Genomic DNA, 23,676 nt, shown 5'->3' with positions numbered 1-23,676 from the left:
TTTAGGAGATGACAGATGGATTGCAAACAGGAGCGAGCCTGGGCTGGGAATTAAAGATCGTTTGGAACCAGCAGAAGGGGAGGAGCATGGCTGAGCAGTGAATTACATCTGAGTGAGAGCTCGGTCAGCCTGGGTAAGGGAGTGGGTGACGTTGCCGGACGCTGTCGGGACGATGCTGCTCAGCCCCATGTTTCTGTGCCGGCTGCGAACTCCGACTGCGCCTGGTCACAGGGCGATGCTGCTGCGCCTGCAGCGAGGCAGCCCGTCTGTGCCGGGGACCGCAGGCGTGCTTGCTGGTTAGCTTGCCAAACAAGTGAGCAGGAGTAACACATGCAGATCAGTGAAAGGCTTGATGAAAATCTGAGAATGAGCTTAAAGCTAGTGCGGTGAGGTGGAGAAGGAAATCCTGCCCACCCTGCCTGCCTGCAGCGGCTAGGGCAGTCCAAAGGAGGCTGTGTCTGCCAAAGCAGCGCGTGATTTTGGCCAGTGCAACCACTTAATTAAAGCAGCGCTGAAAAGGAAGCTGGAAACTCAAGAAACAGGTTTTTAATCACTTGGACTTTGGTAGACAATCTCCATGCAAATCACGCCTCCGGCATCACCGCCGTTTCCATGGGTGTGGGGTGTGTGTTCCTGTCCCCACGGATGGACAGGGCAACAGGCAAAAACCCTGCTGTCACCTCGGCATCTGCGTTTGGCCTCGGGCTTTTGGAGGGACAGTGCATCTCTTCGCTTGTGCAGATGTGAGGCCCTCAGGGGCTTCACAGCGGTGGGTGCCTACTTGGGGTGCTGGGGCATGCACCCCAACATGGCAAACATATGGGTGGCACATGCGGGGAGGGGAGGTCCTGTCCATCAGTGTGTTTGATGTGGGGATTTTGCTGATGGGATACGAACGTGGGATCCCCAAAAGTACAGCAGTTGAAGCAGTTATCCTCCTCTCATGGCGCCCTTGCAAGTCTCCCATCAGCTCAGCTCCCAGCCCGTGGGGTCCCCGCTGGGTCCTGCTCGCTCGGGAGGCGGCATCGCACCCGGGCAGGGGATGCTCGGTGTTAGTGGAGGTTCCTGCAGCTTTGCTGTTTTCTCAGAGATTTCCGAGTGAAGAGGCTCTTCTGAAAACACCTTTGGTTCAGGGGGTTGTTTTGGGGTTTTTCTGCAGTTTGCTCTCCCCGTACCGCAGCCGAGTCCCAGGAGCGGGGGGAAGCCTCCAGCGGCCTCCAAGGCTGCTGTATAAAGCCCTTTTGGGGTACGGCAGGGCATCGCCCTCCTCCTCCTCCTCCCCGCTCTGCCCGCCGGGAGCCGCCGCCACGTCCCCGCCCGGCGCTGGGCGGAGGCGGGGGCAGGGGCGGCGCTGCGGCGGCGGCGGCGCGGCCATCCCCGGGCGCCGCATCGCTGCGTGCGCCGAGCCGCCCGCTGCACCGGCACGATGATCGCCGCCCAGCTCCTGGCCTACTACTTCACGGAGCTGAAGGAGGATCAGGTCAAAAAGGTACGTTGAAATCCCCCCCCCGCCCCCAAGCCGCATCGCTTTTTCTATTTTTTTTTTTATTATTTTTTATATTTTTTTTTTCCCCCCCTGTTGGTTTTGTCGCCTTTGTCCCCATAGTGACCCTGCTGTGGGAGAAAGGGGAATAAACCCGTTGTTAAGCCCAGCCAAAAGGCTCCCGAAAAGCATCCCCGGTGGAGAGCGGAGCGGGGTTTCGGTGCGGAGGCTGCCGGGCGTGGGTGATGCCGGCGGCGGGTCAGGCCGCGGAAACGGAGCTCGGCAGAGCCAGGCAGGAGCCTGGGGGGCTTTGGCAGTGGGATTGGTGGTGGTGATGGTGATTTATCCTTTCAGGCTTTCAGTAGGCACCAGCATCCCTGGAGAGGGGAGTGCCCCTTCTTCCCCAGGGTGCCTGTGGGCATCTGTCACTCCAGCACGGGGGTGACGAGGACGAAGAGCAGATATTTTTTGGATTATGTGTCACTGCAGCTTCTGAATTTACAGGAAGTGGTTGTCAGTTGTGCTTAAAAAGAAGAAGTATTTTCTATGGGCTTTTCTTTTCCTTTAGCATTAAGGAAACGCTGCTGATGGTTGGTATAGCCCTGGGGTTTAGCACTGCCACAAGGAAATGGGTGCAGAGCACAGGATAAATATAAACATGGCAGTTGGGTCCTGGCTGAGCATACTGCAGAGCTGCGGGGAGCGGAGAGCCTGAGGCTAGGGATGTGGGGACGCAAATTGGGAAAATAATTGCAAATATCACCGAGCCTTGTCACAGAGCCGGGCTGACGTCAGGAAGCAGAGGCTTCCCCTCTGCTGCCGCCTCCAGCAGTGCTGCGTGACCCACCTAGGCACATGGCTGAGCGCCTGCTGAAGGCATCCCTAAAATGTTGTGGGGAAGCCTCGGTGGCAGTGTTAGCAGGGCTGGTTTGTCGTGGTCTTGGGGCTTGTCCTGGTGGGAGGAGAGCACCCCCTCCCTTTGGGCTCATGGCTGCGCCTGGGAAGACCTTAGCTCCTGTGTGTGGGTGACCCGTCCTGCCCCACTCAAGATGTGATCACCCATACCCACTCCTCTTGGATAAAGCGTGAGACAGCACCCCATATTTTCCACATCTCCTTCCATGGTTTAGCTCTTGTTTTTCTGCCCCGCGGTTTTCACGAGGAGCTGAAGTCCACGCTCAGCCGGCAGCTTTCTGCACCTTCTGGCACCACGTCCGTGGCTCTTCCTTTTCCCCAGGCCCCTTCTTTTCCTTTTCCCGGAGGTTTTGTAAGTGCTGCTGCTGGCGCCAGGCAGGCATGCCTGGTAAGGCCTTCTCTGTCTCTCTGGGCCTGTTATATTTAGAAACCCAAGATAAGCACAAGGGTGCGCGCTGGCCGAGGAGCCGCAGAAGGGCTGCGTGGGGAAGGCACGGTGGGAGCATGCAGGCAGCGGGGAAACTCTGCGGTGTTCCCCGGGGGTTACTTATTGCAGGCTGGCTTGGCACCATGAGGCTGCTATTGTCTGACAGCACGGGAAATCATTTGGCCAGGGAGCTGTAAAGCATTCTTATGCATCGATCTGGTTTTGTCTGAAAAAGGAAAGTATAAAAAAAAAAATCCAATTAAAACCAAAAAAAAAGCAGGCTACTGGTTTTGGAGGATGTAAGACATCGTTTGCTGTTTGTATCCTTTTGGGATGGATATTGATTGAGCCCCTGCACTTTTGGCTGTCCTGTAAGGAGGGTTTCTGCAGCAGTCAGGGGCTCTGCCCCACTGCTCTGCTGCCCCACAGCCGCTGGGAGCTGGTGGGCTCCGCTCCCTGGTACCCCGCGGGGCAAAGGGGGTTTTGCTCCATCTCGGCGTGCCGCTTACGGGAATACGAGCCTGCATGGCTTCATTTCAGGTCCCTCCCTCTGCTCTCTGCTTCCGGCAGAGCAGCACTTGCTGCTGGTACGTGTTTGTGGCCGGGGGCTGCCGACCAAGGCGTTGCCCCCGCTCGCCGCTCTGCCCCGTGGGCCTCCTGGCCACGGTGGCTGCTCCTCTGCCTCGCTGGTCCGTGGCAGCGACCTTCACGGCACTTGGTGGCACAGGTGGCAGGTCACCTTGAGGATGCTGCTGAGGGTCACAGGAGGGGTGTGAAAGGGTTAAAAGTACTGGCGAGGTGAATTTGGGAATGGATTTGTTACCGGGGTCTCCCCTGCTCCCAGGCTGAACGTCCTCCTTCCCTTGTCACCCCGTTTCCTCCTTTCTGGGGTTCCCATCCCTGTGTGGCACTAGTGCTCAGCGCTGCCTTTCTATGGTGGGATCCCTGCCGAGGGGCACAGATGGGGCTGGTGGTTTCAGGCACTCAGGATACCCTGGGTCTGAGAACTGGTGTGTACTGCTTCCATACTGGTTTTGCTGGATGTTAGACACTCCCTTAAACTTAGTCATTTTTTTTCCACTTCGCAGTTTCTGGAGCATTTTTCAAGATGAGTCGTGGCGAGCGGGAGGAATAGGCAGGGTGGATGTGTAGTGTCAGAGATGTGAGTGGTTCATCACGCCTTGGCAGCCCCAGGGCACAGCAGCCCCGGCAAGGGGGCATTTTCCCATGAAACCACACATATGTGCACTTGCATGTGACCCTGCTGTGCAGAAGCAAGCTGGTGATGTACGATGCCCTGTACCATATAAATAGGCTTGTGGTTTTACTCCAAGCAGGATAAATAACCCAGATGTTTTTGAAAACATCTTCTTCCTGAACGTTTGTGATCCTGCACGGGCAGCAGCTTGAGCTGAGCATCCTCGCTGTGACAGAGGACTTTGCACAGCCCGAACCGAGGCCTCGATTTCTCTAAGAGGCTGACTTCCATCCTCAGGGCCACCAGCACCACGGAGCATCCCAGGCATCTGTGCTGCTTTTGTAAAACCGCCTTTGAGTACCTTTTGTTTCCAACAGGTTTGTACCTGCGGTAGCTGGCCCCAGCAAAGGGAGCCTCTAGGTGTTGCCTGGTTTCTGTCTGTCAGGGAAACAATACCTTTTTGTCCTATTATCTGGTGAGTGAAGAAAAAAATCTTGCAACCCAAGAGTGACATTTAAATGCTGTTTAACCCTGAAAAGAACATGATGGAATGGGGTGTAAAATGTAGCAACTGGCATAGAAAAAAGCCCTGTGGTGGTGACCCGCCTGTGTAAAGGCTTTTTAGGAACCAATCTGATAAATCATAAGTAAGCAGGAACAGTTTCAGGATGTCTAAACTACTTGTTTTAACATGCCTTGGCTCTTAATGAATCTTCCCAATGCTGAAAGGAGTACGGAGTTTGATTAGCTCTGCAGAAAAATGCTTACATGCTGAAGGGTTTTCGTGCAAAGGCTGCGTCTAAAATAGGTGCTAATGATTTCTGAAATTGTTGTGGGAGTGCTCTGTTCTTGGATACCATGGACTGTTGTCAGTGTCAGGGGAATAAGGCATGAGTTGACGGAATGGCCCTCCGTGCTGCCCGTTTCATTATGCGCTTATAATTATTCACAACCTCCCGGAGAGGCTGCTGTGATGGCTGGATTTTCAGAAACTTCTTTTCCCCAAGTACAAAAAAGCATCTTTCCTATATGACCAAGAAAAACTACGTGCATATGGTTTGGATTATAAAATCCTATTTTAAACAAAAATTGCTCACAGATTCCGTCTGGCTTTTTTTTTTTTTTTTTTTTAAAGAAAAACAGGGGGAAAAAAAGTGATTGAGCTCTTGGAGGGCTCCCACAGTGGCACTCTGGGAAGATGCCCTTCCTAGGGGGGATGGCTCTGAGGTGGCAGATAAATAAAGGAGCATTTTCTGCTCCTTGCCCAGACAACCGCCAGCCTGACATTGCTCCTGCTCTCCACCCATCTCCCACGGGAGCCTCAGCAGGGCTGTGTGTCCTGCTGGGTGCTGCTGGCAGCTCCCGTCTCTGTCCCTGCCGGCCCCTCCGCTGCTTCCCTTCGGATAAGGCTGAGATTTGCTTTCTGATCGGCTTTTACCGCAGACAGAGCAGGGAGTTATTAAACCTCCATCCCATAATCCAGCCTCCAGCTCCCCCACCCAGTTATTTATGGCTATTTGCCCTTTCTAGTTTGGGAAGCTGTCACACACAGGAGTGATTTTGTTTCAAACCGAGGTTTAGTCCCCATCTCCCCCCCCCCCAGCCCCGTGAGTCTCAGCGGTGAAGAAGGCCTCGACGCGACGCGATGATGCACAGCGATGCAGCGCGAGGTGATGCTCCCCAGGCTGGAGGGTCCGGCCCCGTTACGTAAGGGCGCTGGCGGCGCTCGCTGGTTTTCCACGGGAGGAAAAAGAGCCCTCCCTCCTGTTTTCCCTCACTGGTGAGGGCAGCGTGGGGCAGAGGTGGGGAGAACGGGCTGGTCTGGTCCTGACTGTGCCAACGCCAAAACCTGCGTTTACAACAGGGCTTGTGGTGGTGGGGGCGGGCAAATCCTTCAGCCCTGTTTTGGGGAGAATGCAGCAGCAGGGCTTTGCAGAGGGGTATTTTAATTGCAGAGTGAAGTCTGACTGTGTGAACGATGTGTTAGCGTAGCTGTCACTGGGAGACTGGGGAATCAGGCCTCTGAACAGCAGGGTGAGCTGCTGAAAGCTCAGCCTTAAAAAGAGTTCCCCCCGCTTTAAAAGGGAACAGCCTCGTGCTCTGGCATCATGGCTTGACAGTCGCTGCTAATAAAAACCCATGTCAGGGTTTGCCGCGGAGAAGAGACATTCCTGCCCAGCCCAACACCAGCCTCTGCGTCCGTCCCCACACTGTTTGGGGCTGCAGAGGGGGTGCATCCCGTCCAGGTTTTTGTTCTTGGAGTGAAATGACACCAGTGGCCGGCTGTGGTTGCCGCTGCGACAGGGCTGTCAGCGCATCGTGGCGGCACAGGACACAGCTGGGATGTGGGGATGCTGCCCTGGGGTCTCACATTTGTCCTCTGCCAACAGAGAACCTGGGCTCAGCGCTTCTGCTCTTCAGCTGTGCACCTGCACCTTCACCGGTTCGTGGAGCAAAGGCATGGTATCATTTTGTTGCACTCTGACTTCCCCTTTGCATCTATTTGATGACTGTTTTGCCCTTCCTCTGCAAGTGATGGCACTGAACACTTCGCAGCTTGGGCAGCCTCTGGCTGTGGCCCTGCGGTTCGGGCTCGCCCCAGCCCCGCAGTTCAGGATCAGGCCGGGTAGCTGCGCCCAGCAGCGCCGTCCATCCTTGCCTTCCTCCCTCGGCTCTGTAAATGCTTGGTCACGGTGGGAGGGCTTCTGGCTCGGGGAGATACAGTATCTTTGGTGCAGGCGTGCGGGCAGGAGTACTTTCTGCAGGAGCAATTCAATTGGCGCTGGTTTTACGGGCAGTTTAGGGTTTAATTACATTTTGATTGTCCACATTTCCTTTGCCAATGGCATTGTTCATCGCTTCCTGTCTCAAAGTCCCCGGTATATGGAGCACTTGCATGCATACATTTCACATGGAGTGTTTTATTGTGGCATTGGTCCTGTTAGGACTTAATGCCAGCTGAGAGATTAGTTGCTCTCAAGGCTTCCAGAGCAGCAAAGGAGACACAGGTGGCCTTGGCACAGAGCTGGCCTGAGGTTTAAAATGAAGTGGCTTTTCCAGTTTTGCTGAGGATGATAAACATGGGCAGGGTTTTATTTTCTTGGTCCTACTAAGCTGGAAGCAAAAGTTGATCCCAAAGGTGTGGCTTCGATCTGAGCTGTTTGCAGAACCAAATTTCCAAGGCAGGTAAAGAGACAAGGCAAGAATAGACTGGCAGCTGAGGTAAAAGGGGTGGGACATGTGTGTTTAGCAAGAACCCCCCGAGGCCAAGTTGTATTTTTGAGGCATCAAAGCATCTCTCACTCCTCCTGATGCTGAAGATGGGTGTAATATTATGGAGAGCAATATTGTTGGAAAACTGGAACCGCCTCCTTTTTCCAGGGAGGTAAAGAAAGTTCCTGTCTTGGGAAGCCACAAGGGAGAAGTCAACAACTTTTAATTTGATGTTTTATCTTGAGGAGGAAGACGTTACCTGCCCACAGCCAAGTTCTGCCTCTCCTGACCCTCTGGCTGTGGATAGCTTTGGAGTGGGATAGGGAAAATGGTCTGCTGTGCAGAAATCATTTCTCAGCCTGGGACGTAGCCCCAAAACTGCTGTGGCAAGTCCTTCACAATGAAAGACTTTAAATACAAGGCACCTCTGTGGACTGCAGTGACACCCGCATCACCCCAGCTAGGACGAGGTGCCAAAAGAGGGATTTTTAGCTTCAGCTGTTCAGCTTATGGACAGTCAGGAGAGCTGAGAGGGGAGGCGAGGGCTGGAGATAGTGATGTGAGGCTGTGGGCGAACTGTTCTGTGTGGAAAAGAGGAAGCAGAGTGATGTGGGACTGGGTTCTTGCCTTGGAAAGGCAGTGGGATGGGGGCTTCAGCTCACGTAGGTCCTAGCACTTGCATATTTTCCTTGATTTTTGAGCCAAAAGACAAGGCGTGAAGCGTGTGGCTGTGTTGTCAGCTTGGCCAGAGCCCTGGGGCCGAGCTGGGGCTATAGGCTATTTTTGCAATTAAAGAGAGGTATAGCCCCACTTGGGCACCTCAGGGCAGTCTTTCACTCCGTGGTGGTGTTTGCCTTTTTCCCCAGATTGATAAATACCTTTACGCCATGCGGCTCTCTGACGAAACGCTGCTAGACATTATGGCTCGCTTCAGGAGAGAGATGAAGAACGGCCTCTCCAGAGATTTTAACCCAACGGCTACAGTGAAGATGCTTCCTACATTCGTCAGGTCCATTCCTGATGGTTCAGGTAAGGAGCTGAGTGTTTGTTTTCCGTATTAAACATGGTGTGCTTCGTGGGAAGTCGGTTAGAAATACACTGATGTGCTACCAAGAACAAGAGCAATTTTCTTTCTGGCGAGTCCAGACAACGTTTTGAAGACAGCCTCCCCTCTGTGTGCAGGTCTGTTCCCACAGATGCTGGAGGATTTTGTGATTCCTTTGTCAAACCCACTCTGTTGCCAATGGAAGAGCCCTTCCTAGCAATCAGTCCACTAACAGTCAATACGTTTATGCCGAGATTTGTCTGCCAACAATCAATACTTCACATAGGAAGATTTCTGATTTATGCAATTCACACTCGTGTGATCCAGAGCCTTAACAAATACAGTGGCTTTTGGTCATTTGCTGTTTGACTCAAAATCTCTTCTCCTTATTTTTTCCCCAGTGGAAGTGTGAACCCTTATTATGCTGAATTTGAGTTCCCTGGTATTTGTTTTGCTTTTTGTAGCTACCTCTTGCAGACTGTCTTAGGGCAAACTCACAGAACTCCACGGGACTGCAGTGTGTGGCTCCAAAGCTGCTGCTCTGGTGTACTGAGCTGTTTCTATCCAGGTGTAGGTGTTGGTTTTTCCGTGCTCACTGTACCTGATAAAAGTGGCACAAAGAGCTATCAGAAACCAAAAAGATGTTGTGTTGGTATTTGAGACCAAGATCGCCCCTATTATTTATTCCAGTGTTATAAAAAAAGAAATACTATATAGAGTATATAAATATATTTATAAAGAGTATGTAATAGTGTGTTTATTACTGAGTGGTAACACTGGATTTCCTTCTCATGTAGCATGAGTTTGGTTGACTGTAGTTTGATGCCCACCACAAATTATGTCCCTGTGTGCAGAAATGGCCCAGTTGCAAGAACTGCGTAACACAGTTACCTGTTTTGATGCTTTTTTTTTTTTGAGTTAAGATCAAGAATTTATTGGGTGAAGGAACATGAAGCCTGGTGCTTTGTGTCACTTGGCGCTGTCTGGCAGGTGGAAATCTTTGATAGTTCTGCTTTGCCCGGTGGCTTTCTGCCACCTTAAGCTTTTTAATTGAAACGTGATTCTCTGTCTAAAAAAAACCAAAGGGAAAACAAGCTTGAATCCTGTGTTTCCTTTAATTTAGCACTGCTGGCTGTTATGTTGAAACGTTGTGTTGAAATTCGGAGCATGTTGAGAAAGTCAGGAGCTGCCACACACAGCTGGGTCATGGGCAGGCGTTGCTCCAAGGGGTTGCAAGTGAGGTGGCTTGAGGGCTTTTGCATGGAATCCCAGCAATTTTACTGACTCTGAAATCCCTGTTTTTCCTTCATGTGTGTTTGGGTTCCGTTGAGTACAGACCTGTCATCAGTGCCCTGGTCTGCCAGGCACTGCAGGTTAGCAAATCTGAGCTGCTTATGGTGAGTCAGATAATTTTGCAAATTGTTCTGTGGCATGAACTGGGGAGGCTTTGAGATGCAGTATGGCACAGGGAAAGGGGATCTGCACCTGGCCAGGAGCGGTGGGAGAGCCTGCTGAATGCTGCTGGGATCGAGCACGAGCCAGAGCAGTGAGTAGCCCTGGTCCAAGCGTATGCGTATCTGCACGTCAAGGCATTAATTTCAGATCATGTATTACACACCTACTTAAAAAAGAAACCTTGTGTGTTGTGCACGGGGTGCTCAGTTCTTGATCCTGTGCCCATTTGGCTCCTGCCAGCCTCTCCGGGACAGGCATGCTGTGGGCAGTGTATTTGCAGCACGGATTAGAGCAAGGCAGTGCTTTGCCCTGGACAATTTCTGTATAACACGATAATAATCTGTATATGCATGTCCTGAGCGTCTCTTTGGAGAGCTGGTAGAAATGCAGGCAAAACCATTCCATCATTTGCCTAGAAAAGCCGTGCTCTGACCCCAGTTACGAGCAATATCTGCTGTGGGTGGGTGTCGTGGCATTTCTTCCCCTGACTCACCTGCGTGTGCCTGCCGCGTCCGGCTCAGCTGCCGCACAGCAGCCGGGGCAGACGCGGAGCCCCTTCCCTCTCCCTCCGGAGGGCTCGGGGGGCCCTCGCAGATGGGTCTGCGTTGCTGTACCCAAAGCGTGGGCTCGGCTCCTGGCCGACGGCGATTTCTGCCTCCAGCTGTCCCTCCGTAACAGCCAGGGGCTGAAAGCCTGCCCTTCTCTCTGGCCCGTCTCTAATTACTGCCTTGTAAGCTCTTTCCTCTGAGTCTGATTATTATTATGAGAGCTGACTATTCAGGAAGATACTGTTGTTTCGTTTCAGATTTGTGCTTGTGTACTGTACTAACAAGGAGCTTTTGAATAATAATTTTGGAGACTATGGAGACTTTGGTGTGTTAGCCAAGTTTTTTGCTTAGTTTACGAAATGTTTTTGGTCCAGAGTGCCCAGGACGGTATCTCAAGCTAATTCAAAACACTTTCAAAGGATTTTCATAAATCAATTGACAGCAGGTTTGATTGCTTTTTGGTGTTACAAAGCATAGATTAAATGCTGCTACTTGGGTTTAATTCCTGAACTACACTGAAAGAAAGCTGCTACTTTGCATACAGAAAGTTTTACATTCTAGTTCAAGAATTCTTTCTTCTTTTTAACTGAAAAGGATAGTTCTTAATAAATTTTATCTTGCGATGAGCTTGATGGTGCTGGAAATGAAACATGCTAATGTGTTAATTTACTGCCAGGGAAGATACTTCTGAAGTGCAGTATTTGTTTGAGGTACATACCAAGGTGCATTGAGGCTTGAAAAGGGGCCATCTGGTCCAGTGTTGATTTTTCCAGTATTTATTGGAGGTAACGACTTTCATTCGACAAATGATACTCATATGATAAAGCTTATTCGGGTATTTGGCTTAATGAGACACTTGTGGTGGATGTTTTGCTTCAGCTCGTGTTGCAGTGAAGGGAGCTATGAGTTACTGAGTTTGTTATGCCAAACCTGACTGTAGAAGGGAACTGCATCTACAGTTTGGATACGTCCACGTTTTAAATGACTTTCATACTGGAGCAAAGGGATGTTTAAAGCCACGCTGTTCAGAAGCGTGTAGGGAGGCGCTGCAGGATCCGTATTTAGGCCAACTCTTGAGTTTGCCCGTATCTTAAGCAGTGAGAAGGAAAAGCTGCATTGCAATGCCCTACAAGTAGGAGGATTGTTAGGAGTTCTGGGCTCTGTCGTTTTGCTACTTTTTTTTGTACAGGGGTTATTGTTCTTTGTAGTTTCTCACACGACAGTGTTTTGTTTCTGTATTACACTGCAACCTTGGAAAACCATAAGGGCTTTTGCAGTGTCTTTGCATCGCTTAGGCTGTTCCTGCTAGAGGTCCTGCCCCAAGGGATGCCTCATCCAGCTTTGCTGAGCAGGATGGGCCTCCTGGAGGTGCATGGGGCGATGAGGAGGAACAGTTCACTGGACTGTAGGAGTTTTGGTCTGAGGTTGGGCAGAGCAATCTCAGACGCAAGCCTGGGTCTGTAAATCCTCAGGGAGAAATTGCATACCCGATATTTTGGTGACAGCGTGGGGTCAGAAGTCTCCCAGAGCTGAGTCGAAGTTTGAGGTAACACATCAAAAGGTACCAGTTTTCCCAGGTGCTAGAGGTCTTTCCACATTGAATTTAGGTAGAAATGGAAAAACGATGATCTTGGGAATGGCCTTTCCAAAGTCATAGTTTGAAGTTGGGAGGCAGAATGAAAAGAGGCCAAAGAGCATCGCAGGATGGGACTGGCAATATGCATCAGTGGGGCAGGATGTGGGGGAGACAGCTCGTGCCACCATGGTGTGGGGTGCTTCTGACACCACAGAAGAGTACAAATTGAGGAGCAAACCAGGATGAGAAAGCGCCGTGCGCCTCTGCTTCATCCTCCTCGGTGAGCCCGGGGATGCAGTGCGCAGACATGGGTGCTTGCAAAGAGTCTCGGTGATCAACTGCAGCCTGGACACGCGCTCCTGTGGGATGAGTTGTGCACGCTGCTTCCCTAAATATTATCTTTTCGCAGACTTTAACAATCGCTGTCTTTGTTTGCTCCCTCTTTGATAAGGTGAGATAGCGGAAGCAGTTCGGTCAAATATGTTTGCTTTGCTCTTCAGGGGGTGCTGAAAGTGTCATTCCTCAGATAGCCAGACCACGTGTTGCCTGAATTACACCCTGAGGTCTGTGGAGGTGAGGGGGTAGTGGATTTGGCTTCAGACCTTAGAAATCCAAATCCCTTTCTACCACAGGGAGATGGAGGTATCCTAACTCTTTGCCTGGCTCCTGGGGCGTTATTTAGGAGCTCTGTGCAAGGGATCCCAACTTCTGAATAACTCTCGCAGCAGTGCAGGGCCGCCCTGTGATCTTTCAAGCTGTTGTTTCCCTGACTTCTGTTACCTGACTGCAGTTTGCAGTGAATCTCAGCTTCCAGGGGAGAAATAAGTGGTTCCTGCTTTAACTACATCTGTGTGTAATTTGTTGATTTTAGAGGAGTGCACAATCCAGCACTCCTTCATTTTACTTCACAGCAAAAGACTCCTCATCAATGGTCTGGCATCCTTTCATTTTACTGTCTCTGTTTTCAACATCTTTTTGGCTTTCTCCTGAGATCTCTGCTCTGCCAGCTTCATCATGAGATCTGGAAACAGACTGTCCACTGTTAGTCCCTTCTTTTTTGGATAAAGCCTCATGGCAGTTGCCTGTGTATCAGTGGTGGTTGGCGTTGCCATTGCACCAACTTCATTGTTAAATTGTAGGAATCAGGGTGATGCCTCACGTGGATGCCCTGCAGCTAGAACTTCCTTGCTGTAGGCACTGGGCATTTGCTGTGTGTTATACTTAACAGAGCTTGATGTTCCCCAGATTTGTGTTGCATACAACTTTTAATTGCTTGTGTCTTGTTTTTCCACGTAGAGAAAGGAGATTTCATTGCACTGGATCTCGGCGGTTCTTATTTCCGGATTCTGCGGGTGAAGGTATCGCATGAGAAGAAGCAGACGGTACAGATGGAAAGCGAAATTTATAATACACCTGAAGATATCATGCACGGCAGTGGGACGCGGGTAAGCACCTCTTCCTTGGGACGTCTCTGTAAAGATTAGCTGCTGTCACACTGCCGTGTTAGAGAAGCATCACAAGAATGACCTTAGCATCCTAACAGTTGCACCTACAGCGTGCACGGACTCGACTACAGCTCTGTGTCGATACTGAAAATAAATAAGCAGTAATTAGTGTAACAGAGCACACATGGATGCTGGAAATCTGCTGTCATTGCGTGGGAGGCTTTTGGCTGAGTTGGGGAAAAAATGGCCTAGAAGTAAAAATTCTGACCTTTATAGTAAAATTACTTTCCACAGGTGGGAATGGAGATCAGGAAAACAACTTAGTCTTTGTAAGCCACGAGCATGACCAGCCCTGCAATTGTAGTGTTAGATGAGGGATAGAAATACCCATGACAGCCACATATCTGTCCTGGCAGTCTGAGCAACTCAGCATTCGTGGAAAGTACAAGTACATTAGAAAAATTACAGGAAGCTGATAGAATGTTTTGGCACAACTTCAACTTGATTTTTGCTGAATAAATGATAGAGTTTTTTTTTAATCTCCCATGTTCCAAGAGTAGAAAAAGTATGGATCCATTTACTTGGATTTCAAATTGGGTTCTTAGGAAAAATTTGTTTTCTTTTTATGATCAGGAAGTGGATTACAATGAATATTTTACTGACGGATTTGTCTCCGTGTCAGTGTAAGACAAACCAGGTAACTTTCATTGTTGGGAAAAGCAAGTTTTTTACACTTTGTACTAGAATGAAATGCTATTTAGGAGTATGAGAGACCTGCAGGAAACTTATCGCTTGCTTCAGAAGAATAAACAAGAGAGGGGAAAAAAGAAAAATTGTGCAAACAGCATTTCTACCCTTAATATGTTTTCTGTAGTCACCTTAATAACCTTAATGTCTGTATCTAATAACTGCTGCTGCATTCTGATGCAATGGTGAGTGTAAGATGGCAGTCACGACTTTTAAGTAGCACTGATATAAGCATTGCTGCGATATCTGAACCACAGCAACAAAATATCTTTCTTGTAAAGACTTTTCCTAACATTATTGCTTTGTTATCTGACCAAAAGGTCATGCAGCGGCTTTCCCACGGAAGGGTTTTGGAGGGGAGCTGAGCTGAGCTGCCTGTTGCTGGTGGAAGCAGGGAAGTTAGGTGGGCTGCCCGGAGGCAGGTTTGGAGCACGGGGTTGCTTGTCCATCTAGGAGTGTCAGGAGCTGGAGACTGACAAGTAGCAGGGCTACCCACACACCCAGGGGGCAAGTGTCTGTCCCAGGGAGGCCAGGCAGGCTGACTTGAGGTGAGACTTGATGGAGACATGATAAGGGTGGTAAGGAGAAGCCAGGAAAGGAGACACCAGGTCTGCATTCCTTCTGGGGCTTTGTCGTGTTTATGTTTTAATTTTTAAATATCCAAAGGCTGTTTGGCTGTCGGGAACCAGCAGCATGGAGCTCAGGCTGATAGGCTTTGTCATGGCTTTTAAACTGAGAGAGAGGCGAGCAAGGCTTCCACTGACCCTGGGGGGACAGTTGCTCCTGGTGTTTAAGTACCAGGAAAAGGAGAGGAGAACTGGAAGCATCATCAGAATTGCATCCGGGTTTGAAGTTGTCCCATGACAGTATCCAACCACAACTCAAATGCTTGCTGTGAGACATCACAGGGAGCATGGCGGATGCCCAGGAGGTGTGCAGGCAGGTGATGATGTGGTGCTTGTGACTGATGCGTACGGTTGAGGTTCTCTGAAATCTCTGAGCCAGATTAGTGGAATACTTGGACTGAACTGCCCGTGCCGGGTAGGCTACTAATATGTTTTTGAGCAAGCTGTGTCACTAACTTCAGTGAGTTATACTCTTAAAGCCTAATACATAATGTGCTTATTGGAGGGATTGCAATTTATGGCTTCATGCCTCGCTGGCACAGTTCGTTTTGATATTTTCTGCTTCGTTGCTTTCAAACTTCTATTTTTGCCCATCTGTCAGGCACGGGCTGACAGCGTTGCCAGTCGGAAACAGTTCCCTGTCAAAGGCAAAACTCTCATTGACTTCAGCAGTGTAATAACAGGTCTAAAATTTGTAAGAAGCCCGTCTTCCTTGTCAGCTCAGCGAATGGGAGCGTGCCTGGAGGCTTGATTTTGGTGTTGCTTTTTGTGTTCTGCCGTGAGCGGAGGTAGGTTACAGATTTGTGACCGTTCTCCCGATGTGAAGCCGTGGTTTCCTTGCTCCTTAAATCTTCCCCGTTCAGGGGCTTGAGCTTGAGCTCAGATCTTCAGCTGCTTGCCAAAGTCTGCCGGCTGCCAGCCAGGTGCATCCTTGGGGAGACTTCTTGGAGCCCAACCTGAGCAGGCAACTTCATGGCCAGAGGAAGTAATGAAGCCTGATATGATATTACTCAGTGTCTCGTGGTTGTATTGCTTCAGGTCTATAAAGGTGTAAAACCTGGCTGGTCCTTCCCTCTTGGCTGAGGCGTTCACTATGGCTGTCTCTGACATTTGATGCAATGCTGGGCTCACACTGTTCCCTGCCACACACCTGTGGGTGGGCAGGAATTTGGATTTATCCTCAGTTCGCCTGCCCTACTTTAATTAAATCACAGAATCACAGAATGGTTAAGGGTTGGAAGGGACCTCTGGAGATCATCTAGTCCAATCCCCTGCCAAAGCAGGTTTACCTAGAGCACATTGCACAGGGTCATGTCCAGGCGGGTTTTGAATATCTCCAGAGAAGGAGACTCCAACCCTCCCTGGGCAGTCTGTTCCAGTGCTCTAGCACCCTCAAAGTAAAGAAGTTCCTCCTCATATTCAGACGAAACTTCCCATGTTTCAGCTTGTGCCCATTGCCCCTTGTCCTGTCACTGGGCACCACTGAGAAGAGTCTTGTCCTCTCCTCTTGACACCCGCCCCTAAGGTATTTGTAAGTGTTGATAAGATCCCCTCTCAGTCTCCTCTTCTCCAAGCTGAACAGACCTAGCTCTCTCAGCCTCTCCTCATAAGAGAGGTGCTCCAGCCCTCTGATCATCTTTGTAGCCCTTCGCTGGACTCTCTCCAGTAATTCCTTATCTTTCTTGAACTGGGGGGCCCAGAACTGGACACAGTACTCCAGATGTGGCCTCACAAGGACCGTGTAGAGGGGCAGGATAACCTCCCTTGACCTGTTGGCCACAGTCTTCCTAATGCACCCCAGGACACCATTGGCCTTCCTGGCCACAAGGGCACATTGCTGGCTCATGGTGAACTTGTTGTCCACCAGAACACCCAGGTCCTTCTCTGCAGAGCTGCTCTCCAGTAGATCAGCCCCCAGCTTGTACCAGTGCATGGGGTTATTCCTCCCCAGGAACTTCGTAATGTTGCCTCTACTGTCCTGTGAAAGTTATTTGGCATTTGTAAAGTCTGGATGTTAATATGGGCGTGGGCACATACAGATGCTTCCTTGAGTCTCCTTAGGAAAAATTCGTCAATGGTGGCAAAATTAATAAATGCCTCTCTCTTTCTTTTCTCCCTTAGAGCAGTGCCTTCCCTCTGTGCTTTATGAGAAACAGTAGCGCAGCCAGACCGTACATCACTGACCAGGCACTGCTACTGTAGCCTCAAGAATGTGGCTAATAGTTAACCGCGTTTGCCCGTGCAGGCTGCGGCAGGGGCTGCGCTGCCAGCGCAGAGCCCTACTGACTCACGGCGCGTTGCTCACCGAGGCAAGCTTCGGCAGGTTGTACCAGCGCTTCGTGGGCACACGCCGGCAGGTGCACGGACTTTCCGGCGTGCATTGGGAATGCCCAGGGGTCTTTTGCAGTTGGACTCACAAAGCAAGTCCCCTCTCTTCTCTATGTGTGGTTCATGGCATGAGAGGGATTTTTGTAGGAACATCCACAGTCAATAGTTCTTCCTGCTTTCTGAATTCCTGAGGCGTTTGAGCTTGGCCCCTGGTTATCGTTTGTAATCCTGGGAGCAGCTGAAAGTTTAGTAGGATTGAGTATTTAGCAAGATACTTTCAGACATTAGGAAGCGTTTCTTCTCAGAAAGGGTCATTAGCCATTGGAACGGGCTGCCCAGGGAGGTGGTGGAGTCACCGTCTCTGGAGGTGTTTAAGAAAAGCCTGGACATGGCACTTAGTGCCCTGGTCTAGTTGACATGGTGGTGTCAACTATTGAGTTGGACTCGATGATCCCTGAGGGCTCTTCCAACCTGATTGAGTCTGTGATTCTGTGAGATGGAAACCGTAAAAAAAACATACACCCCTGTTATTTCTGTGGTCCTCCTGGAGAAGTTGTCATATCTTATTACTTAACTATAGTTCTTCTTTTTGTAACTCCTTTTTCTCTCTCCCTCGTCTGGACAGCTCAAAATAGCCTTACAGCAGTGCAGCAGCGTGGGTTGCTTTCCCATGCCATTTCACTGCGTGCGCTCAGTGAACTGTCCTTGATTTGCCCGGGACAATGAATGTCAACATTTTCCCTGGGAAACTACTGTACTTCTGCTTAATCAAATCTGACCTCGTTTTAGGAATGAGTTTAAGGTGTTCTGTTAAACTGTAACATTACAGACACAGCTGCTTGATCTGCTTCAAATGGCAAAATATTCCTCTTTATTTTTTGCAATTGCTGCAGCCTGCCTGTGAATTGTTCTTAATAAAGCTGTGCAGGCTAATTGCAACCAGTGGGTATCTTCTTGTACTCCCTCCCAATTATCCCCAATCTTCTGAGCAGTTTTCCTGGCCTCATCCCACCAGTGCTGCAGATAGAGTTGTTTGTTTGTTTGTTTTTTTTTGCAGGGAGTTAAAATGTGAAGCACAGTTATCTTCTGGGGCAGGCGGTGACTTGTTAATAGGTTTGACATCCATTTCTGGTACGGGTCAGTCCAAGGCATGTCTGGCTTTTTGGTACAGGTAGACAGAAATTTTGTTGCTTCAATTGCCAGGGCTTGATTTTGGCTTTGAGTGTTGCAGTCTACCTGAGGTGCTTTCCAAATAGCTTGGTGTGAGAGACATCCCTCACCTTCGTGGCCACACACTCCTTGGCACGCCTGGCTGGTGGGCACACGTGGTACCATTGTCCCAGGGCACTGCCAAGGGGCCACCGAGGTGGCTAGGTGGGAATTGGTACCTGCAAGCCCGGTGCAGGCTGCCTGCATAGTCCAGTGTTATAAAATGTGCAGAAAATGTTACTATTTTGGGTTGTTTCTCAGAACATGTAAAATATTTAGACAAATCCCTTGGTTTTCCTTTTTGTTTGTTGTGTGCTTTAGAAATAACTTTGAGGTGATGTCCTTTTGGGTGGCTTCTGCAAAGCGCTGGCTTCTTTGGTCTCAGCAATGCTTGAGTGAAGCAGATGTTGATCTTCTCTGTGTAGCTGCGAAAGTGCTCAACCTCGTCTGGGACTGGATCCCAAATGTTCTTTTGAGATGCTCCTTCCTGTTATTGAAAGGTTAAAAGAACATTTTTGTTCTCATCAAATGTTAAGTAGAAGGGTTATGGCAGGCTCTTGTTTCAGGAAAAGCGTTTTTATATGGGTGTAAAAGAAGCCGTGCAAAATTAGGTGTGTAAAAGGACAATGTATTTCATAATCTATTAATTATTGAGGTGTTAATATACGCTGCCTGAGAGAATTTTTATAGCTATGTCATTTATATATCTTTAAAAATTCGGAGCAGGTGTTTTCCCCTTTCCTCTCACCCAGTACAGTTTTCTTGTGCAGTTTGAAATATTTTCTCCCTGAAACTGTATCTCTAATCAGGGTGGTTTTATACCTTTCATTTTCTTACAGCTTTTTGATCATGTTGCTGAATGCCTGGGAGACTTTATGGAGAAACAACAAATCAAAGACAAGAAATTACCAGTAGGGTTTACGTTTTCTTTCCCGTGTCGACAATCCAAGCTAGATGAGGTAAGAAGATTTCACAATTTTCATCATATGCAGAAGAGGTACCGTGTTATTAAAACACTGCTATGAAAGCAGTATCCCAAACAAGTCTCATTTTTGGGGTAGATGAGTGTTAGACTGTCAGACTTCATTTTTGTGTTTATGTTTCTGTCTGAAAGAGCTGGTTAGCAGATGACGAAGAGGCATCTGATGTTTTGTACTGCCTCTGCGTGAGCTCCTGGGTATTATGGTTGACCCTGTAAACACGGCAGCGGTTTTGCCTGCCTCCTCTGCAGCCTTTTTCACCTCTCCATGGGGTATAACTGGGAAGGACCCAGCCCAGCAGTGTTTGCTCAGATTTTGCTGAGCTTCCTGAGTGCACACACCGATCCGGAGCAGGGTCTTCCTCCTGAGCAGGCTGGGTGCTCAGCACCAAGGAGGGGATCGGGCAGGGTACCTGGAAGCAACATGCTTTAAAAAGGGATGGAAATAACCAGCCTTGTGTGAAGTGACTGATGTGATTCCCATGACAAGGATGCTACGATATTTTCCTTCTTTTGCTCGTTATATCACAAATGACTCAGCAGGCTCCTGGTACAGCATTGCTATGGCAACGGTGTAGCAGATTAAGGCCGGGGAAATTAAATCTACACAAAAGGCGAAGAGGTTGCACCCTTGAAGTACGACCTGCTTTTCTAGCTTGCAGGTCTCTAGGTTATAGCCTGGTGCAACAGCTCCCCAGGTGTTGGTGCCAAGGAGGCCCAGGTGAGGCACAGTTTTTATTACATTCCATACTTGCTGAGCGATGCTGAGAGCTGAAACCAAGGGTGTTTGCTAACTCAGGGTCTGAATGTAGCTAAGAGCAGAGGGCTGCCTTTGAGAAGAGTTGATTTTGGTGCAGCTCTGCGGTCTGGCTGTGCTGTACGGTAAGGCTCAGACTCCTGACCGCACCAGAGTCACGTTGGGGTTGAGACTGTGAATTTGAGTTGCCCTTGTGAAAATCTGGCTGTACAAAAGGTGCATGTTTGTGGGCTGGTTTGCTCAAGCTAACCGGGATGAAGTTACGCTTGTGTGAGGCAGGGGCAGGGAGCACGTGGGATGGGCTGGGGACACCTGTAGAGACTTGGAGATGAGTGGTGGCAGAGTGGACTCTTTCTGAGAGTTTTTGTGATATTTTGGGTGTTTGAAAAATACGTTTTTCCGGATTCTGTGGGCCAGATTTGTTCCTGGATTGCTGCTTCTGCGAGGCTGTGCTTGCCTGGGTGCTGGTCTCACGCTTGGTGAGCAGAAGGAGGCAGGGTAGTCCCTGATTTCTCTGAGAGTGACAAGGTGGCACCGCATGGTTGAGACCCGCTCAACCCTGCTGTACTCCAAGGACTCCTCCCTGCTGGCAAAGCAGAAAATCCTTCCAGCACAGTGGCTGCTCACATTGAGAAGGGCTGCTCTTTGCCAGTGTGGTTTGACCGCTTTCCTGAATGATAAAAATTACATGGACCAAGGGGCCTTTTTGACCATTAAAGCTGTGCCTGCAGGGTGGGCTTTGCCCATAGTTCTGCACAGCAGCACAGGGCTTTGCAGGGTTTCTAAGCAGTGCTAATGAGGATAGCACAGTGGCAAAACTGGTGCAAGCTGAGTTTATGGTTTAGTGGTAGGAATTCCTTCTGGTCTGGAAAGAGCTGCCCTAATCCCTCTGTCCCCTCTACCTTTGGGGCTAACTGCTATCCCAGTTGGGAAGGGGAACATGCACAGGAGATCTGGTTGATTGTTAAGCTGAGATAAGGGCAAACGTACACCTGCACAGTCGCTGCTTGTGTCTATAGGCTTCAGCTTTTCTGTTTTTTAGCTTTTTTAACTCCCGTTGTGATAGATGTGAATATTGTGATGGGTGTGAAAAGCTGAGATGATTGGAGTAGTCTTCCCTGTTGACTACTGTCAGCGTTCTTTTCTTTCTTTTATTATTACTTACTTATTTACTGAGTGCTCTGAATCAGCCAGGCATTATCTAAATAGAAAAAAACAAGATGTAGTTGTTACCTTGGGGGATTTGCAGCCTCTTTATGACAGTTTGCAGACAAGGCATTCGATACCAGGATTTCCTTTTTCATCCATGCTGTAAGCTGGGGACAGACATTGCTACATTTCCAGTATTTCCATTTGCCTTAGCCCATAAACATGATCCCATGGTGAAACAAGCCCGGATATTTGGGACTCCAGGCAGCAAACATGCAGCAGTCTGATCCCCGCTGCAGCCGAGTCCTGGACGTACAAACATCACACCCCATCTCTTTAGTCAGTCCCGCACAGTCAGCTTTTTCTGAAAGCAGCCAATTTCCATGGCCCAAAAGGATTAAATGGTTTTCCAAGAAAAACTGTCGAGGAGTAGCAGGGAGAAGAGAGGGCTGGAAGTACAAAATGCAAACGAGCCATTTTCTAGCAAGGGAGGGGTAAACAATTTCCCATCTTTCAGCTTACTGTAATGAGAATCAAAGCCCACCAGTTGTCTCAGGTTGGGTTGTCAGGTCATATAAGGAAAGAGACTTGAAGATGCATTTGAAGTATAAAATCTTGTTTTTAAGGGGAAAAAAAAATCAGTTTGTGTCTTATGGCGGCATCGTGTTGAACGTTGCTCTCTTGTTTTATCAGGGTATTCTGATAACCTGGACGAAGCGCTTCAAAGCAAGCGGAGTGGAGGGAGCAGATGTTGTGAAGCTGCTTAACAAGGCCATCAAGAAACGTGGGGTAAATTGGCCTTCATTCTTTTTTTAACTCTGTACCGCAGCAAGCTGGTGTTTCTTTGTCAGGGACCACCCTTCACGTCACTGACTTGACTGTGTGAACTGAGCGAAGGTGCAGCTCTGCTTTCTGGTGTGAAGATGAGTGGTTTTGCCATTTGCTGGGAAAGTGGAGCGGCATCAGAGCTGCTGTGTGGAAGCTGTGATTTTCCTCGTAGCGCAAACCTGAGTTACTCGGTTGTGGTTTGTCACTGGCAACCTTCAGCACTTTTGTCACTCTACAAAAACTAAGTGCTGTGTGTCGGTGCTGCAGCTTTTCAGTGGTACCGACACATCCCATTCCTGAGAAACTGCTCTCATGGTCTGGGCTCAGCTGAGTTGTGCAGCTGCCTTGCCTGGGAGCAGGAGAGGAGCACAGTAGAAGAGAAAGGAGATTTTGAGCTCAGTGAGCTGTGTTGCTCCCTGCAGTTTCTCACTGCTGATTTTATAGACGGTGAAGGTGACCAGGTTGCTGATTTGAACAAATAAAAAGGCACTGAGCGTGAGATGGAATGAATTTGGTTTGCGTAATGCTTCCAGCCAGGTGATATGTTGATTACTCAGCATCCGCATTCACTGGAAACTGGACAGTATTTACTCTATTCAGGACACTTAAAAAAACCTGAGTTCTACTGTCATCGAACAACATTACTATAGTCAGTGACTATCATCAGACTTGGTATCATGTAGAATAACACACTGAAGAAGCTGGAAAGGAATGAGTGCGTGTCGTTTGGATAGCTTTTTAAAATTGCATTATTTGCTTATAGGTTTGTATTAAAATCTTCACTTGAAATAAAACTCCTAGATGTTTTAAGTGAATTCTGTGAGAGAGATGTAACTTGGGAATATTTTCTAGATTCAAGCAACTGCATCAAATTACTCCATGATGTTTAACTGCAGAGTTCCTCCCTTGTGTATAGCTCTTCTCTTTCCTGCCTAAGGGTGCTTTTGTGAGAGCAGGTCTTTGCTCTCTAGAATTACACTACTGCTGTTTTATTGTTTGCCTGGTGCGTTAGTCTGCTCTCATTGTCTTCTTGGGTACGTGGGCTAGGGAACTGGCAGATGGAGCAGGTGATATTTAAAAAGATGAGCTGTGGTATTCAGACAAATTATTTGTCTGCTATTCCTTGTGAAATTAGTCGATAGAAGCAAACCGGTGATAAACACAAGCCATGTTTTCCAGAGAAGCCATATGGTCCAAGTCACGTTTTGTTCCTCCATCAGGACTACGACGCAGATATCATGGCTGTTGTGAACGACACCGTCGGGACTATGATGACCTGTGGTTTTGATGACCAGCGTTGCGAAGTTGGCTTGATCATTGGTAACGCACCTTGCTGCTGCAGCATGCACGTGGCTTTTCTCCCTTAGCCTGGCCTCTTTGGTTAGCACCTTCTGATGTCCTTTCCCTAAAGGCACTGGCACCAATGCCTGTTACATGGAGGAGATGCGGCACATCGACCTGGTGGAAGGGGACGAGGGCAGGATGTGCATTAACACGGAGTGGGGCGCCTTTGGAGATGACGGCTCGCTAGAAGACATCAGGACCGAGTTTGATCGAGAGATCGACCGTGGATCCCTTAATCCTGGGAAGCAGCTGTGAGTGAGGCAGTTATTTGTGAGCTTTGCTGCTTCTGTTTTCCACTCTGTGCTCCCTTTTCCACTTCTGTTATGAATTCAGCAGTTCAAGAAAGCTCAGCTTTGCCCGTGGTGAGGCAAACTGCAGGCTGGGCTGGGTGGTACAGTGGCACA

General features: G+C 49.1%; 1 protein-coding gene across 1 annotated transcript in view; it reads left to right on the top strand.

Annotated features, from left to right (window-relative positions):
• Positions 1–1,382: 1,382 nt before the first annotated feature.
• LOC137672490 (hexokinase-1) overlaps positions 1,383–23,676 on the top strand; it is a 39,467-nt gene continuing 17,173 nt past the window's right edge. Inside the window, exons 1-7 of the mRNA XM_068416736.1 lie at positions 1,383–1,489; positions 8,103–8,265; positions 13,157–13,305; positions 19,055–19,174; positions 21,794–21,889; positions 23,149–23,248; positions 23,340–23,523. Coding sequence (XP_068272837.1) covers positions 1,427–1,489; positions 8,103–8,265; positions 13,157–13,305; positions 19,055–19,174; positions 21,794–21,889; positions 23,149–23,248; positions 23,340–23,523 — 875 coding nt within the window. The 5' untranslated portion in view covers positions 1,383–1,426. The remainder of the gene's footprint in view (positions 1,490–8,102; positions 8,266–13,156; positions 13,306–19,054; positions 19,175–21,793; positions 21,890–23,148; positions 23,249–23,339; positions 23,524–23,676) is intronic.

This window comes from Nyctibius grandis, chromosome 20 (genome assembly GCF_013368605.1).
Source record: "Nyctibius grandis isolate bNycGra1 chromosome 20, bNycGra1.pri, whole genome shotgun sequence".
Taxonomy (NCBI): Eukaryota; Metazoa; Chordata; class Aves; order Nyctibiiformes; family Nyctibiidae; genus Nyctibius; species Nyctibius grandis.
This window is presented reverse-complemented; position numbering and strand designations above follow the sequence as displayed.